At 42.5% G+C, this 18,386-nt stretch overlaps 2 protein-coding genes across 4 annotated transcripts in view; one reads left to right on the top strand and one right to left on the bottom strand.

The window, feature by feature from the left end:
- The window catches only part of LOC138960026 (trafficking kinesin-binding protein 1-like), a 76,762-nt gene that overhangs the window by 35,274 nt on the left and 23,102 nt on the right, over positions 1-18,386 (bottom strand). The window contains exon 1 of one of the 3 annotated variants that reach the window (XM_070331749.1): positions 15,499-15,917. The exons of 1 other annotated variant lie outside the window; for it this stretch is intronic. In XM_070331749.1, coding sequence (XP_070187850.1) covers positions 15,499-15,553 — 55 coding nt within the window. In that variant the 5' untranslated portion in view covers positions 15,554-15,917. Of the gene's footprint in view, positions 1-1,022; positions 3,469-15,498; positions 15,918-18,386 lie in introns of those variants that run through there. One more of the 3 variants, XM_070331748.1, reaches the window with a different exon arrangement.
- On the top strand, positions 15,916-18,042 carry LOC138960030 (uncharacterized). The gene is made up of 2 exons (XM_070331755.1): positions 15,916-17,209; positions 17,536-18,042. The coding sequence occupies exons 1-2, from the start codon at positions 16,934-16,936 to the stop codon at positions 17,995-17,997; spliced, it is 738 nt and encodes a 245-aa protein (XP_070187856.1). The 5' UTR covers positions 15,916-16,933; the 3' UTR covers positions 17,998-18,042.

Raw genomic sequence — 18,386 nt, 5'->3', positions numbered from 1 at the left:
TGGGCAATGCAGCAATGTTCCCACCACACGTATTCTCTTGCCAACTTCTGAAACGGCGCAAAATTAAAATAAAACAACTCAGGGACGGACACGGGTCAACTTTATGTGCAGACCCAGAGACGGAAGCCATGTCCCACCCCCGTGTCACCACAATGGCACGTAAAAGATCTTGGTCATTCTGCCATAAGTGCAGGTGGCTGAATACACCTAAACACGCAGACACCTGGGTAGCGCGACTCCGTTGCTGCTAGCTTTCCACTGGGGGGAAGCGACCCGAATTTCCCAGCGATGGGACAATAAAGTAATGAAGAAGAAAAAATCTAATAGATCCCTTGACTTTTGGGTAGCGCGACTCTGTTGCTGCTAGCTTTCCACTGAGAAGAAGCGACCCGAATCTCCCAGCGATGGGACAATAAAGTAACGAAAATGAAAGGAAAATGAAATGTCTGTTAAACGCTTGCTGGAAGACAAACGTATACTGCAGATCCAGTACCAAGAGTCAACTCACATTCCAAGAGTCACACCGCACGGAATTCTCAAAACAGCTGACAAAACATAACCAGAAAGGCGCACAGGAACATCACGAAATTCGCTTTTTGTAAGCTGTCAGAAATCGAAAAAATAATAAATCAACAAAACAACACTAACCACTAAAAAATGACATCCAGACAATTAGACAGAAACAGTCAGCAGAAAGACTGAGAGAGACGGAGAATAGGTAGACTAAAAAAAACATAAATAATAAATAATGTGAAAGCTTACAACTGTGAATTTTCTGAATACCCGCAAATAGACAACCATGAAGCCAAAAATTCAGCATTTCCAATATCTCTTAATGGGCGGTTCTGGTGAGGTTATGCCCCCTCTTTCTTTCGGCTGGTAACTGGCGCCACCTCGCGGCAGGATCACAGGAGTTGTCTCGCGTTATCACCCCAGAAGCGCTCATTCTCCCATTCCGACTGTAGATTAACACAGATTAAACGGTAATTGCCACACCTGTAATTTACAAAGTAGACACTCACGACTGTAAATTCTGTTGAACACCTGCTCGGGGTCCACGAGCAGATCCTCCTCACTCAGGTAACGGCCCACAGGCGTGCCCGGCTCGGCTGGCGTGCCCGGTGCCGTCAGGGCATTGCGGTCCGTGCCCGGTGCCAGCATCTCGCCTCGGGCAATCCTGTCGGGCAAGCCGAAGACGCCGTTGTCAAAGGACGCTCTCCTGTCTAGCTTGAAGAACGTGGCGTTGGGTGTGAGACGGTCTCTCACCATTGGCGTGGTTGTTCCACTGTCTGGGTCCGACTCAGTATTTCTGTCGTTGTCATTGTCATTATCGTCGTCGTCACAATGGTTGATAACAAAGGTCACGTTAGGCGTGAGCTGATGAGATTTTGCTAGTGGCGTGCTTGTGCCGCTTTCTGGTTCTGCTTGACCTTTTTTGTCGTCGTCATTGTCGTCGTAATGGTTGATGGTGAAGGTTACGTTAGGCGTGAGCTGATGAGGTTTTTCTAGTGGCGTGCTTGTGCCGCTTTCTGGTTCTGCTTTCCTTTTTCTGTCGTCGTCACTGTCGTCGATGGCGACGTTGTTGTTGTTGTGGTCCTCGCTGTCGATGGACATGGCGCGACCCCTGCAATCACCCGCCTCCTCATCGACGCTGCTGTCGTACAGGCCTTCTGAAGAACTGCTGCACGGCAACTGCACACCGCAATCTTCTTTCTCTTGATTGTTGTTGTTGGTGCACAGACCCTGCGAAAAGCTGCTGTATGTCAGAGTCCCCTGTCTCTCGCAGCAACCCTCTTCATTGTTATTCCGCGGGCTCTGGGGAAAGCTGCTGAATATCAGAGGCACAGGTCCTTCCGAACAGCCCTCGTCATTTTCAATGCACGGGCATTCCGTAGGACTGTAACACGGCATGAAGCCCCGACCGTACACCTCATCGTCGTAGCCATGAAAGACCTGTGAAGACACTCCACAAGGAATGATCCCACAGTGTCCAGGGCAGTCCAGGTCGTCTTCGTTGATGTTGAAGCCATGCACGCCGTACACGGCCAGCAAGTCGACATCCTCCACAAAGACCTGGGGCAGGCTGCGCGACTGTGTCATGGCGGGCTGGTGCAGTGAGCCAAACACTCCCCCACTGTGGCACTGCCAGTTATCCACCAGGGGAGAGCGATTCCCGTGGCCAGATTTCCGTTCTAAACGGAGAACACGCTCGGAGGAAATTCTCTGCATCTTCAGTTCACTCCTTTGTGCTTCAGAGTGCCTCTTCTCGAAAACCAGCGGCTATCCATTCAGCAGAGAAAAAGGCAATATTATTCCCCTCGAGTCCCCCAAGTTCCTCTCTCTATTTCACGAGTCTCCTGCTGGGAATAAGCAGTAGACGTTTGTGATGCGTTGCAATGACAACAAAAGTGTCAACAGCAGGGCGGAATCTTTGAAGGATCACAGTCAATACAACACTTTATTAGTTTCTCAAACAATAGTTTTCTCCAACAAAGTGTTGAGCGTGAGAATCGCCACGAAGAAGAAGGGACGTTCGTGGGTAGGCGGCAGGCCACGACAGATCAAAACAACCACAAACTCAGCTCAAAACAATAATAGTATCTGCTATCATGTCGGCCCAAATAAAACAAGTTGTCTGAAGTCCACACGACCCAGTCCTGGCTTTATAGCCCAGGCGTGAAGTAGGGCAACTGTCGGTAAGGTACCTCAGACACTATCTCCTGAACTAGTCAACGAATCACAGCCCTGCCGCGCTGTGACGTCTCAGCTGGATTTCTTTTTTTATCAAAAGGAAGTGCAGCCAATACTGCACTGACGGTACCCGCACCTCTTGTTGTTGTGTTATTGCGTTTAAACTTCGATTTAGGGCGCCTGAACATACATGACCATATGATCCAGACAGAGTAAGGCTGAGGGACAAAAACTGCTATCATGCACGGTTTTCTGTGCCGGTGAATGGTAAACAACAGTCGAAGAAAAAGCGTTGTGGTTGTGTTCGCTCTTCGATCTAGGGCACCAAATACTCTTGAACTTTCATGGCCCTATGATCCACTCAACAACACAGACAAAGCAAGGTTGGGGGCAAAAACTGCTATAATTACACGTATGTGTTTCTGGGCCGTTGAATGGTAAACCACGGTAGAATAAACAGCGTTGTGTTTGTATTTTCACTTCGATCACTCCTGGCTTTATGATCCACTCATGACTGACTGACTATTAGGGTTTAACGTCCTCTCAGACCAACTGGTCTATATTGGGACAGGTATTGGTAATACGCTGAAGATATGGTGTGATACTTTGATTCGAACAAGCCCGCTGTGGCTGTCTTCTTCGACACACCAGCATTGGGTTTGTCTCGTCAAAGTATCGAAATACGATCATGATAATCAGAGACGAGAGATGATGCATGCGTGTCTTCGTGTTTTCCAAGCCCTGAGACTTTCGCTGTGAACGTGGGATCTTTTTCGTGCGCAGTCTGCACAAAGTTGACTCCGAGAAATAAATCTCTCGCCGAACGTGGGGATCGAACCCACGCTGATAGCGACCAACTGGCTACAAAGCCAGCGCGCTACCAACTGAGCTACGTCCCCGCCCCGATCCACTCATCAGAACAACATAGATAGAGCAAGGTCTGAGTCAGTAAAACACTGCTATCGTGCACGTGTATTATCAGCCCTGAAAGTCCAACACATGGTATACTCGCCTTTGGTTAGTGATTCTGAAAATGTACTAGCCAAAGAGCAAACTTTACTAGCCAAACCAACACTTTATTTCAGCAACTTTACTCGCATTTGGCGAGTAGATGAACATTTCTCGCCATGGCGAGTAAAATACTCGCCACTTTCAGGCCTGATCTATATATGCTTCTAAGCCGTCAAATGGTAAAATAAAAGAAAAAGCTTGTTGTGGTTGTGTTTTCCCTTCTAAGGCGCGCAATACTCCTGTACTTTCACGACTGTCTGATCCAGCCAACAACACATGGGTTGGGAAGTACTCCTGCACTTTCATAGCTTTATGCTCCACTCGACAATTTACAAAGAGCAATGCCAGGGTCAGCCAGACACTCAATCAATCAATCAATGAGTCTTATATCGCGCATATTCCGTGGGTACAGTTCTAGGCGCTCTGCAGTTATGCCGTGTGAGATGAAATTTTATACGGCCAGTAGATTGCAGCCATTTCGGCGCATATTTACCTTTCACGGCCTATTATTCCAAGTCACACGGGTATAGGTAGACAATTATTAACTGTGCCTAAGCAATTTTGCCAGGAAAGACCCTTTTGTCAATCGTGGGATCTTTAACGTGCACACCCAATGTAGTGTACACGGGGGGAGGTTCGGACACCGAAGAGAGTCTGCACACAAAGTTGACTCTGTGAAATAAATTGCCGCCGAACCTGGGATCGAACTCACGCTGACAGCGGCCAACTGAATACAAATCCAGCGCGCTACCAACTGAGCTATATCCCCGCCCCATTTGACACTGCTATCACGCACTTTAAGCTAGATATTAATTGGGCGAAGTCGATTTCGCGAAGTCTACTCCAGGAAGCTCGCTGCACGAAGCTTTGGCACTGAATGTTCGGGTAAAAGATTTCGGGTTGAATAGAGGACAGCTTTAAATGTTTCTTCGCCGTCCAAGTCAAAACCACAGTTGAAGAAAGGCGTCCTGTCCTGTCTGAGAGCGAGAGAGACGTTAATAAATATCCACCCACAACAAAACATCAGATCCGCCTGTCGCGTTTGCTCACCGATCGATGTCACATAAGCGTAAGACACCGACCGGCCCATTTGGCACTGGGTCAATGCCGTAATGTCAATGCTGAGAGCCGCTTTTGCACAGCTGCATGTTAATGCTGTGGTTCCTAGCGCACGCGTCCGCCAAACACTCACACACTGACACACACACACACACACACCAGGGGCGGATCACAACATTTTTAAGGGGAGGTTTCCAAATTTCTTTAAGGGACAGATCAACGAGTGCCCGAACCTCCCAGGGGGTTCCGAGGGCATGACCCCCCCCCCCCCCCCCCCGAAGAATGATGATTAAAACAAGGAAAATGGAGCAATCTGGTGCAACCTCGGCCGACAAATTACATAAGTACCTTCCAAAACCGTCATTTAGAAGACTAAGGCCGTCTCCTAAGGGGGCCAGCATGATAATCTTTTAAAAATTGTTTATTTCCTTATTTAAAAACAACAACTTTTTGTTCTCCTTTTTATATTTAGTCAAGTTTTGACTAAATATTTTAACGTAGAGGGGGGAATCGAGACGAGGGTCGTGGTGTATGTGTGTGTGTGTGTGTCTGTGTGTGTGTGTAGAGCGATTCAGACTAAACTACTGGACCGATCTTTATGAAATTTGACATGAGAGTTCCTGGGTATGAAATCCCCGAACGTTTTTTTCATTTTTTTGATAAATGTCTTTGATGACGTCATATCCGGCTTTTCGTGAAAGTTGAGGCGGCACTGTCACGCCCTCATTTTTCAACCAAATTGGTTGAAATTTTGGTCAAGTAATCTTCGACGAAGCCCGGGGTTCGGTATTGCATTTCAGCTTGGTGGCTTAAAAATTAATTAATGACTTTGGTCATTAAAAATCGGAAAATTGTAAAAAAAAATAAAAATTTATAAAACGCTCCAAATTTACGTTTATCTTATTTTCCATCATTTGCTGATTCCAAAAACATATAAATATGTTATATTCGGATTAAAAACAAGCTCTGAAAATTAAATATATAAAAATTATTATCAAAATTAAATTGTCCAAATCAATATAAAAACACTTTCATCTTATTCCTTGTCGGTTCCTGATTCCAAAAACATATAGATATGATATGTTTGGATTAAAAACACGCTCAGAAAGTTAAAACAAAGAGAGGTACAGAAAAGCGTGCTATCCTTCTTAGCGCAACTACTACCCCGCTCTTCTTGTCAATTTCACTGCCTTTGCCATGAGCGGTGGCCTGACGATACTACGAGTAAAATGGCGTTGCGTTCAGTTTCATTCTGTGAGTTCGACAGCTACTTGACTAAATATTGTATTTTCGCCTTACGCGACTTGTTATGGCTTGGGGTGGGGTGGGGGTGGGGGGGGGGGGCGTGTCCGGAAACCCCAGACCCCCCCCCTCCCAGCACACACACACATACATAAAATATCTCTCTCTCTCTCTCTTTCTCTCTCTCTCTCTCTCTCTCCCTCTCCCTCTCTCTCTCTCCTCTCTCTCTCTCTCTCTCTCTCTCTCTCTCTCTCTCTCTCTCTCTCTCTCTCTCTCTCTCTCTCTCTTTCTCTCTCTCTCTCTTCGTTGTTTTCATGGAAGTGACGCTTCGTTGTTTTCTTCTTTCATAAACTTAACGTTTCAATAACCTCCCATTCTTGTTATTTGATTCCTTCAATCATAGACAAAACGAAAACATTCGCGATGTTTGATTCTTGATTTAGAAACGTTGGCAGTTTTATCAGTTTCGGGGTTTTCCCGCCAGGCATAACAGTCTGTTAGGGGAAGAGGGGTTAAAATGACCCAAAACATATGTCTGCTCGATAGGCTCGCTTTCGACGTAGTAAGCATCAGTGCTTGTTTTTTATGCGCTCTCGAAAAAACGCCACAGTTCATATGGTTGGAAACTGCCCTGAAAGTAGCACCATGTAAACCAGCTGAACTTGTTCACGGATTTTGAGTGATAGTTCAATTTTAACTGCCGGCGTTAAACTATATATATTATGATCAATGTTATTTTGCCTCGTAGTAAACAGGAGCAATTTACTTTCAGAATAAAACAAAACACTCTCAAAAGTAAACCTTGACATCTGAATTGATTGAAATGTGCCACAAAATCGATCCAAAAGACAATACACACTTCATCATTCTAGCAATCAATATATGTTTTGTCACTGTGATCAACCCATACAACAAAGGAGTAAAGTGTTATGTTAATAGTATCAATTACATTTGGCATTTGGTGTGAGGGATGTTAGCGAGATCAATAATATCTGCTTTTCTGATAGGCAGCAGCGCTGATAAATTTTTTCTTATAGGCATAATGTTATCAAGCTGAAAGAGCTACACGGACAGATATAAAAACAACAACATGCAAGTGAGCACTGCGCACACTTTCAGTACAACACATTCTCACTCTCAGATAAATAAACCTGAACTTCAATGACTTTACTGAAGTCGAACTGAAGAGATCCTGTTACGTATCAAAGAATGACACTTAGCATCGGATAAAACGACAAAGAATTAAAAAATGAAACATGTTTGCATGATGACATCTAAAGTGAACCCCTGTCTTGCGTAGGCCGAAAGAAAGAAAACGACGAAGCGTCACTTCTATAAAATCAACGAAGAGATGACACAAGAATGGAAAGTTCAAATGGGACAAAATGACAGTTTCCTTCTTTTTACATTTAGTCAAGTTTTGACTAAATGTTTTAACGTAGAGGGGGGAATCGAGACGAGGGTCGTGGTGTATGTGCGTGTGTGTGTGTGTGTGTGTGTGTGTGTGTGTGTGTGTGTGTGTGTGTGTGTGTGTCTGTGTGTGTCGGTAGAGCGATTCAGACTAAACTACTGGACCGATCTTTATGAAATTTGACATGAGAGTTCCTGGGTATGATATCCTCAGACGTTTTTTTCATTTTTTTGATAAATGTCTTTGATGACGTCATATCCGGCTTTTCGTGAAAGTTGAGGCGGCACTGTCACGCCCTCATTTTTCAACCAAACTGGTTGAAATTTTGGTCGGGTAATGTTCGACGAAGCCCGGACTTCGGTATTGCATTTCAGCGTGGTGGCTTAAAAATTAATTAATGACTTTGGTCATTAAAAATCTGAAAATTGTAAAAAAAAATATATAACGATCCAAATTTACGTTTATCTTATTCTCCATCATTTGCTGATTCCAAAAACATATAAATATGTTATATTCGGATTAAAAACAAGCTCTGAAAATTAAATATATAAAAATTATTATCAAAATTAAATTTTCCAAATCAATTTAAAAACACTTTCATCTTATTCCTTGTCGGTTCCTGATTCCAAAAACATATAGATATGATATGTTTGGATTAAAAACACGCTCAGAAAGTTAAAACGAAGAGAGGTACAGAAAAGCGTGCTATCCTTCCCAGCGCAACTACTACCCCGCTCTTCTTGTCAATTTCACTGCCTATGCCATGAGCGGTGGACTACGAGTATACGGTCTTGCTGCGTTGCATTGCGTTCAGTTTCATTCTGTGAGTTCGACAGCTACTTGACTAAATGTTGTATTTTCGCCTTACGCGACTTGTTTTTCCTTCTTTTCTTTTTTGTTGTTGGTGGGGGAGGGAGGTGCTGTTTAACTGTTTTCATGAGAGTTCGATTAAGTATCAACATGCACATCACACGAAGTAAAAACGAAAACAACTAAACGCTTGCAAATCCACGGCGATTAAAAATAAAATTGCACTCAAACGAGAATTTCTAATGAAAATATCACGAAAGTGACACGAAATAAAAAAAATGTCCGAAGAAAAAACAACAACAGAAACAGTAGCAAATGGAAAACGCCACTAAAGCAACAAGAAAGAAAGTTTGCCAAAGTCACACGATGCACACACAGAAATACAACAGGACAAGAAATACTGGACGAAATTCACGGAGCAAGAGACATCCTTACCTCGCTCCTCATAAGCTGATAAAAACACAAGAACATTGGTTGAGCATTTTAAAATGTCAATAAAATAATCGAATTAAATGGAAAAGTGGTATAACATTTGTAACATATTAAAACATGTTTCAAAACTACAAAATAAGATGACGGTGTTGAAATCAAGCACGATTTCCAACTTAGGTACAAATCGTTGTAATTATGTGCTCGTGGGCTAATCATAAACGAACCAGCGGTTGCTACATTGTGCAGTAAACGTATTGAAAAAACAGTTCATTTAAACATAATTATGCGTCGTAAATCAGCAGGTACTAGCTGTGAGACAGGACATTATGACTGTAATCCAGTTGGATCTCTCTCTCCCTCTCTCTCTTTATCTCTTCCTCTCTCTCCACCCTCTTTCTCTCTCTCTTCCTTTCTCTCTCCACCCTCTTTCTCTCTCTCTCCCCCTCTCTCCACCCTCTTTCTCTCTCTCTCTCTCTCTCTCTCTCTCTCTCTCTCTCTCTCTCTCTCTCTCTCTCTCTCTCTCTCTCTCTCTCTCTCACTCTTCCTCTCTCTCTTCCCCTCTTGATTTTAATACTTTGATGAGATACTGTTCATTTTAGATATGAAATGATAGCATGTGCATGTGTGTAGGTATGCGAGCGCGCGCGAGCATGTGTGTGTGTATATGTACGTGTGCATGTGTGTGTGTGTGTCTGTGCGTGGGTAAGCGAGTGTGAGTTTGTGTGTGCGTGTGTGTGTATACGTGCGTGTGTGTGTGTGTATGTGTGTGTGTGTGTGTGTATGTGTGTGTGTGTGTGTGTGTGCGCAGTCTTTGCTTTCGTTTACAATTATTCTCTGTATATGTTCCAAGGACAGGTTGGAAGATTAGGCTAAGCCTAAAACCTTTATCCTTATGTAATAAAGTTCTGAGTTCTGAGTTCCTCTCTCTCTACCCTCTTTCTCTTTCTCTCTCTCTTCTCTCTCTCTCTCTCTCTCTCTCTCTCTCTCTCTCTCTCTCTCTCTCACTCACGCACAGACAGACAGACAGACAGACAGGCACCCACACCCACACACACACACGATATGAATGCACCCACCCCAATCTTGTCCGGTTACAAGAGCAATTTTAGCACGTGACAAAAGCTATCTATCGATGTGTGAGTGCCTGGGGGCAAGGTAATCAGGTCCATAAACCTGACTGTACAACTACCCGACAAACATCACACTCCGACTCGCACAGGACACTGGAGTAAAAGGGAAACTAATGACCGAAGGGAGTTAACCATTCTTGACCCGTGTTGACCCCGTACAGCGTCACACGAGTGTCATAAAAAAAAAATTGACAGAGCGGACCAACACGCCACAACAACCATTTCAATTAGCCCCCCCCCCCCCCCCTCCCCCAATGAGCTATCAGTCCACCAATCAGTTCTTCCCGTAGCTGACTGCGACTTTCATGTTCGACGTGATGTGTTGTGCCCCAAAAGACATTCTTGTGCTGTGCTCTGTGAGAGGTGTTTTCTTTGTGCTTAATATTATGGACCTAGCTATTGATGTGTACATTGTTGTTAAACAGTTGTTTGTTGTATGTTTATCAGGGTTCGATAGTGTGTGATAGGGTTCGTGTCCGTCTGTAGATGTTAGTTTCTTTGTTAGTCCTATGTTGACAACTCTTCGACAAGCGCTTAGAACTGTACCCACGGAATACGCGCTATATAAGCTTCCTATTGATTGATTGATTGATCTATCTTTATCGTCAAAAACGATCGTTATGAAGTGATAACAGGAACCTTCGCAATCGTTGATAATTAACTGACACACATGTTAATTTCATTTCACGTGCAATCCCAGAGAAAATATTAATTCTGAAGATATCCTTTACAGTTATATTGTACTAAAAGCTGGCACTTGTTACACATTTTTCTTAGTTGAATTCTAGGTGTTTGGTACGCAAGGTCTGTTTTACCTCGAACTGGATATAAATAGGGCCTTATAATCATATAGCCTTCCCGAAACGGCTAAGTTTAAAGAGGCCATAACTTCATTACACTACAATAAGTCCTTTATACCGCCCAAAACTACCCTTTTCCCATTTGAGGTACACGTTTTCTTAAGCAAAATAAAGATAACTTCTTGGGGGAACGGGCAATAAAATATACTGTGGTTTTATTCTTAATATGCAAATTATTATTATTTTTATAATTATTATTTTTATTCTTATATTTAAGGTTGGCAGTCTCTTTGCTTTTTGGATATACTGTGTTTTGTTATCAAAGGCTGCTTAAAATGTTGAATGGTTACATTTAACTTACAACAGATTACAATGAACATCTTGGACTGCAATTCCACAGTTTCCTTTTCACGGATACCCCTAGCCCTATTTCCTACCTTTGCCTCTCCACTCCTTCATCCGTTAAGCCCCCCCCCCCCCCCCCCCCCCGTTCTCATGTCATCCACCCTCCCCCTTCCGTCCCCCGTCATCCTGTTTGCAAAATATCCTGCTTCTAACTAACAAAACGTGCAGGTAAACGCGTAAACAATGACTGAAGTAAATCAAAACAAAAACACATGCTTTTCCCACACAGTCAACTAGACAAGATTAGATACTTCTTGTCCCGCTTTTCCTTTTGACACCATTTAATTATCCAAATGTAAACAGGGTTGAACCAGTACCTAGCCTACTGAAGTGTGTTATCATTTTTCGTGAAGGTGTATACCTGCTTGGTAACATTGCAGTCATCACAGCGAACCAGAATGCTCAACTCTTGATATAAACTTGGAAACAGAGATATGCACTGCACTAAACACACACAAGACACAGATATACATATGCACTACATTAAACACACAAGTCATTGGTCACTATGGTAGTAAAAACATTCTGCCAATTTTAGAATCGGGATCAAAAACACCCAGTTGGGTTTCGCGCGTTTGTTGGCAAAAACTTGGGCAACCTTGGCCTGTGTTCTTTGGTGACTACGTGACATGCTGCGCAACACAAACAGATCATTGAAATGTCCACCTGTCTGCGCCGTCGCCCCCTCTTTCTAAAAAAAACCCCAACCACCCCAGCGTAGATAAAAGTGAAGGTTACGTCCTGGGTTAGTGTGGATGGGGGTGGTTTTTTTTTTTTTTTTTTTTTTTTTTTTTTTTTGGGGGGGGGGGGTTAAATATAAGGTAATTTTGTTGTTGTCGATGTTGATATAATGTAGTACTGTTATAGTTGCATTTATGCAGTAGTTTTTTTTCCGAAGATGTCTGATTAGAATCTGCGTTAAAATTCGGACTACAGTAACTGGTTTTGCACAGAACACAAATAATCAGCACTCAGCTATTAGTAATTAGTAGCCCTCAGACTGGCAACAGAAAAACTCGGTAGCTAAATACAGCTGCACTCTTCTTATTCCAAACACGTGTGGGCCGTATGGATGTAAGTTCTCATGGAAAGTAAAAAAACAAAAAAAACATTGCACTCAACGTGCAGAGATAAAAACCAAGCCAAACTTGACCCTCACCTTTAAGAAAACATGTGCCAGTTTGAACAAAACTAAATAAATACCACTCTTGCCCCCACTTCACCATTTAACATTCCTGGTGGAAAACTAGGTGACAGTTTACAGATTTTTTTTAAACAAGTCGTTTTTCACGTGTTCACCTCGTGCACCTGACATTTCCAGAGAAATTTACACGCAAGCCTTGACCGCCGTAGTCTTGTAATCAACGACTGACCATTTAATCATTCGGTGTCCAGGCACAATATTCATTAAATTTATCACTGTCCAGCTACGTTGAAAAACGAATGTGAAACAACCCACAAGCACCCACTTTTATTTTAATCACTGCCGTTCACTGCGCTGTATTGACATTTCCAAACCATTATAATAAATATACAGATGCACACGTCACGGATGTCAAAGATCTGGCAGGTCTACTACTGCTGTGTCTCGGGGGTAAATTCGGTACATATATACCAAGCATGAAAACGATTATATTTTCCACTTAAACGTTCTACCTATTTGCAATGAAAAACAGCGAGTTTTTAGTCAATACATTACGATGATTGTTTGCCGTGCATGAGAACAATGCAGAATTAGCACAAGAATCAGTTTACATTGATTTCTGAATTCGTGTGGTTGAACACCACTAACAGCCTACAGGACTTAGAATTTTCTGAATTTTTGAATTGTAAACGGCATTTCGTTCATTGTAAATTGAGTTAGTGTTGCTATAAAGAGCGAACAATTAGCGATTCGGCTAAGCCAATCAAAATAATGTACACACAATCACGTATGGTGCAAAAAAAGTAGCCACATACACAACGTTAATCATTACAATAATTTTGTGAATTGCCGTATCCGTATACTGGGAACGCAGAAGAAGAAGAAGAAGTATACTAGAACGTCTTATTTTCAGAAATGTTCATATAGAATCTCGTTTATTGTAACTTCTAATTAGTGCTGCTTGGAAGCTGAACCTGTAATAATTCGGCTAAGGCGATCAAACGTAGTATGTGCAACACAATAGTCTGATTCTTGGATTAACTCCGGATTGTTCTGAAGACTAATCCTTTCAAAGTGCTGCAACTACAGAATAACACAGCCCACCTGGCACTCATTAGAAAACAAATACGGACCGCCAGAGAGTGTATTAAACCCACTCTTTCATTTCAATAACACACAGGACAGAGCCCCGTCAAAATAAAAACAAGGGTTTGAAACCTAAGCTGGTGTAAAAGTAAGCATCACCTCGAGGAGGAAACACGATCACGATAAGACCTGAATATACAGTCGTGCTGATAGGTTTAATCATGTCGGACAATACGAATACGAATACGAATACTTTATTATCTCATACAGAGAAATTTCAGTGTGGTGCACATTAAAAGACAAAACAAATAATAAGACAACAGATAAAAATACCATACGAAGCATACTACACTCGCGCACGCATATGTACACTAACAGGAATAGTAACATGATTCCAAATAGGTTAATTGCCGTCAGCTTTAGCTAAAAGTTTACCGCTAAAAACTATCATTATCACAGGACTAGATACATGTCATTGAACAATATTTATCACAGGACTAGTCATTCGAGGGTTATCACACTCAGCATAAGGGTGCACATCAAAGAGTATAAAAAACTACATTCCACACATAACATCGGGCGCATTGATTTCAAATCTTGTGAGGTATGGTCAGAACAAACAGATTTCAAATCTTGTGAGGTATGGTCAGAACAAATCTTGTGAGGTATGGTCAGAACAAATCTTGTGAGGTATGGTCAGAACAAACAGATTTCAAATCTTGTGAGGTATGGTCAGAACAAATCTTGTGAGGTATGGTCAGAACAAATCTTGTGAGGTATGGTCAGAACAAATCTTGTGAGGTATGGTCAGAACAAATCTTGTGAGGTATGGTCAGAACAAATCTTGTGAGGTATGGTCAGAACAAATCTTGTGAGGTATGGTCAGAACAAATCTTGTGAGGTATGGTCAGAACAAATCTTGTGAGGTATGGTCAGAACAAATCTTGTGAGGTATGGTCAAAACAAATCTTGTGAGGTATGGTCAAAACAAACAGATTTCAAATCTTGTGAGGTATGGTCAGAACAAATCTTGTGAGGTATGGTCAGAACAAATCTTGTGAGGTATGGTCAGAACAAATCTTGTGAGGTATGGTCAGAACAAATCTTGTGAGGTATGGTCAGAACAAATCTTGTGAGGTATGGTCAAAACAAATCTTGTGAGGTATGGTCAGAACAAATCTTGTGAGGTATGGTCAGAACAAATCTTGTGAGGTATGGTCAAAACAAACAGATTTCAAATCTTGTGAGGTATGGTCAGAACAAATCTTGTGAGGTATGGTCAGAACAAATCTTGTGAGGTATGGTCAGAACAAATCTTGTGAGGTATGGTCAGAACAAATCTTGTGAGGTATGGTCAGAACAAACAATCAATACAAACGAACCAACAATGGACCGCATGTCAATCCATGAAACCCTACTTCTCTCCCCCTTTCATCAACCATCATCACCATTACTACCACCCCTATTTCGTTGTGAGAGAAAGTAGTAATCAGTGTGTGTTCCTATATTACCCAATGCTTCTCCTACTGTGTTCCAATTGAGAGGTTCCAACCCCCCCCACAAACCCCCTGTCTGTCTTGTCTGTCTGTCTGACTCTTTATTTTTTATTTTTTTAGTATTCCCTCTTTAGGGCGAGGGTAAGATGTAAAAAACATCAGATCACTGCTTACTCTATTACCCTCCTTAATAAAGAATTGTCATTGTCATAATATATATCACCCTCTTGGCCTCTACCTCTCTCTCCCCCCCCACCTCTCTTTCTCTCTCTCTCTCTCTCTCTCTCTCTCTTTTTTTAATTTTTTAATTTTAATTTTTTTTATTTATTGTATTACTTTTCCAGTTATGTATTTATTTACTTATTAAGCCATAAATATAAACATATTCTACATAAATAAAAAGCAAATAAGCCTACAAAACCGCTCCAGTTCAACCATATTCCGCGTACACAATCATTACTTCCATCCCCATTGTGAAATATCGCAACAACAGACTTCCAGATATATAACACGATCATATACATGTGTTCTCTGTTTGCATGTAATTCCAGTGTCTTGTCCCCACATAACGCATATTAACTCTACCTGTCCCAAGATAGGCCAAATGGTTCTAAGAGGACGTTAAAACTAATTATCATCAATCATATCTCTCTCTCTCTCTCTCTCTCTCTCTCTTTCTCTCTCTCTCTCTCTCTCTCTCTCTCTCTCTCTCTCTCTCTCTCTCTCTCTCTCTCTCTCTCTCTCTCTCTCTCACACACTTAGAGTCAGGGTGTATATGTACCTTGAATTTCCTCCAGCACCTCTTGTCCGTCACACAGGTGTATGTCCGAGATCATGCCTGCAGCCACCCCCACACTCCTGATACGTCCATCGTGTTACACTGTCCACTGGTCGGTCACTCGTGGTATCAAAACACACAGCTCGTACGCCACATGCGATGCACAAGTTAAAACCCTTCCAGGAGTTTGTTGTTCATGAGAGCCTTTCTAGAATGTCTTTGGCCAACGTTGGTCTTGTATAGTGAGAAAAAAAACCATGTTTCTGCAATGTTCATCCTCAGTGTAGCGTTCAGTTCCATGCAATAATAATAAGAACGACGTTTTCGTAGTTATTCCTGATGATCATTCTCTTTGTGTAGTGACAGAAAATGCACATTATCTGCCATTTTCATCGTTTCTTCAGTTCCAGGCAGTCCTTTATTCTAGGCGTCCCCGAGGACGCCTAGTAATTGGGATCAAGTAAGTGTTGCCTATGTACAGGATAACTCTGCGATTGCCTATGGGACACTGCCACATTTACGTCTTGAGTTACTGCCCTTACTACTATCAAACCGAAACTTCGTCGATAGAGACATCACCTGGGCCAGGGGTGATAAATCTCTATCGACGGAGTTTCGGGCTGTTGTGCGTGCATAGTACCCGCGTCGGACACGGAGCCGTCTTGGAGCCTCTACTTTGTTTTTTGTTTTTTGAGACATCGCCTGCAAAAACTCCAGATACATTATTGTGTGATTCTAGGCGTCCCCGAATTGTTGTTGTTGCCATAGTTTACGTTTAGAGCTACTGCCCATACGCCGAGGCCATGCAAAGGATTCTTTTAAGGCCAGGGGCTACACACGTCTGAAGTCAAAAATCGTGTTGTGTGTTCAAGTGGTCAGTTTTGAGATTTTGACATATGTATACCAAATAATCCTTTCTAATTCAGGTTCAACCGATGTTTTTCACATAAAACACTTATATTATGCAAAATAAAGGTGTTTCAAAACCAACTGTGTCAAGAATTTATTTTCATTGTGTGTTGAAATGCCAAAAATGCATTTGTTTGACTGTTAGTTACGCCAAATTCTCCCAACCCCGTTCCGACATGACGTGACACATACCGTGGGATTCAGCATTCTCTCCCCTTTCCCGCTGTCATTCTCTCTGTGAATGAACTGGCCAGCACGCTAACTTCCATATAAAGAGGAACGCGTCACACGAGAGCTTGTGATTGGCCTAGATCGGTCACGTGACCAACTTTCACTTCGCTACGCCAACTTCCGGCATTTTGGAAATTGGTCATTGCTGTCCGAAGTTCATCGAAAATATCGGAAAACATGGATACAAACGCTCAAGATTTGCAAGATTTAGTGCCAGACAGGACTCCGCTTAATCGGGGAAAACGTTCACGCAAGCAGCAGTGCAAAGAAGCAGCCAAGGCTCGCTGGCAAGCGAAAAATGCTGACGAGAACACGATCGCTTGCTGATGACAACAATGGAATTGTACCTTTACCAGCTGAACAACCGTGTACTGCCAGACGAAAACTGGATGTTATGAAAGACTACGTTGCTGCAGCTGACGAAACGGACAGTGACAAAGAGCGGTGCTTCATTGAGTTGAAAAATTTGAAGTCTCTGTTTTCGGCGGTCGCTTGTGGCGAGTGTGGTGGGACCCTGTCGGTGTGCTTTGGTGACAAGATGGGATATTCAAGAGAAATAAGACTGGCTTGTGAGGTATGTAAACTCATTTTATAATTACTATTTTTTTGTATTGTATTATTTTGCCTTGTTAGTTATTACCAGCTCTCCCAAACTGAGTCTCTCTCTCTTGGAATTTTTCTGATTGAGTTTCAGTTGTCACTGTCAGTGTGGGGAAAAAAACTACATAATCTGAAAGCTGTAAGCCCTGATGATAATAGTATTACAAAGGAAATATATTAGTGATTATTATCAGTGCTCTTTTTCTCTCCCACTCTCTCTTTCTCTCTCTCTCAAACTCTCTCTTGCTCTCTAGCTTTTTTGTTGTTACTAATCTAATTTGTTGTTTTTGTATTTACCAGGATTGCACCTTCACGAAGCAGCAGCATTCATGTAGCCGACTTGATGGGAGCAACAACATTACTATGGGGTTTGACGTCAACAACTCCATTGTCATGTGCTTCAACGAGTTAGGATGTGGCGAGGCAGCTCTTCGGAAGTTCTCTGCCATCATGTCGATTCCAGGATTGTCGCACAACACCTATCGGCGTATCTCCAAGAAGGTGGGTGGTGCACACAGAGAGGTGACTGCAAATGTCTTGCAGGCAGCTGTTCAAGCTGTGCATGATGCCAATGCACATGGCGACCCGGACTTTGACAACGGTGACAACAGTGACGAAGGTGGTGACGCAGAGTGTGCAGCTAATGATGGTGACAGCAGCGACTCTGCAAATGTTGACAGTGACGACGACAGTAGTCATAGTGGCTCTACTGCTAGCACAGCAAGAAGAGACAGTGATGATGAAGGTGAGGGTCGGCATTGATGGTTACATCGGTCACGAACATTTGCCAACAACTGTTGTTGGACATGCTGTTGAAATAGAATATTTTTTCGACATGATTAATGGACACACTAACCCCGCTTACTTGCCTGCTAATGTTGTCAGTGACCAAGGCTTTCATTTGACTAATCTAGAAGAGGGATTGCATCGGGCTTTTGCTGTGTCAAACTACATCCTTGCAACATTTCAGGAATCGACCATTGCCATTCACGGTAACCTGGATAGTCAGTGTTTTTATTTGTTTGATTCCCATGAAAGAAACAGAAATGGCGATCATTCTTCAGGTGGTGCTGCCGTTTTGATGTCATTTGATTCTTTTGCAGATTTGACTGTTTTTCTAGAAACACATTATCAATGCTTTTACCAATTAA

This window comes from Littorina saxatilis, linkage group LG2 (assembly GCF_037325665.1).
Source record: "Littorina saxatilis isolate snail1 linkage group LG2, US_GU_Lsax_2.0, whole genome shotgun sequence".
Taxonomy (NCBI): Eukaryota; Metazoa; Mollusca; class Gastropoda; order Littorinimorpha; family Littorinidae; genus Littorina; species Littorina saxatilis.
This window is presented reverse-complemented; position numbering and strand designations above follow the sequence as displayed.

Bases quoted from the DNA above. Each gene is read 5' to 3' on its own strand.
- LOC138960030 (XM_070331755.1), top strand. From the start codon at position 16,934: ATGCTGACGAGAACACGATCGCTTGCTGATGACAACAATGGAATTGTA. The intron at 17,210-17,535 runs GTATGTAAACTC...TGTATTTACCAG, and splicing joins AAATAAGACTGGCTTGTGAG to GATTGCACCTTCACGAAGCA.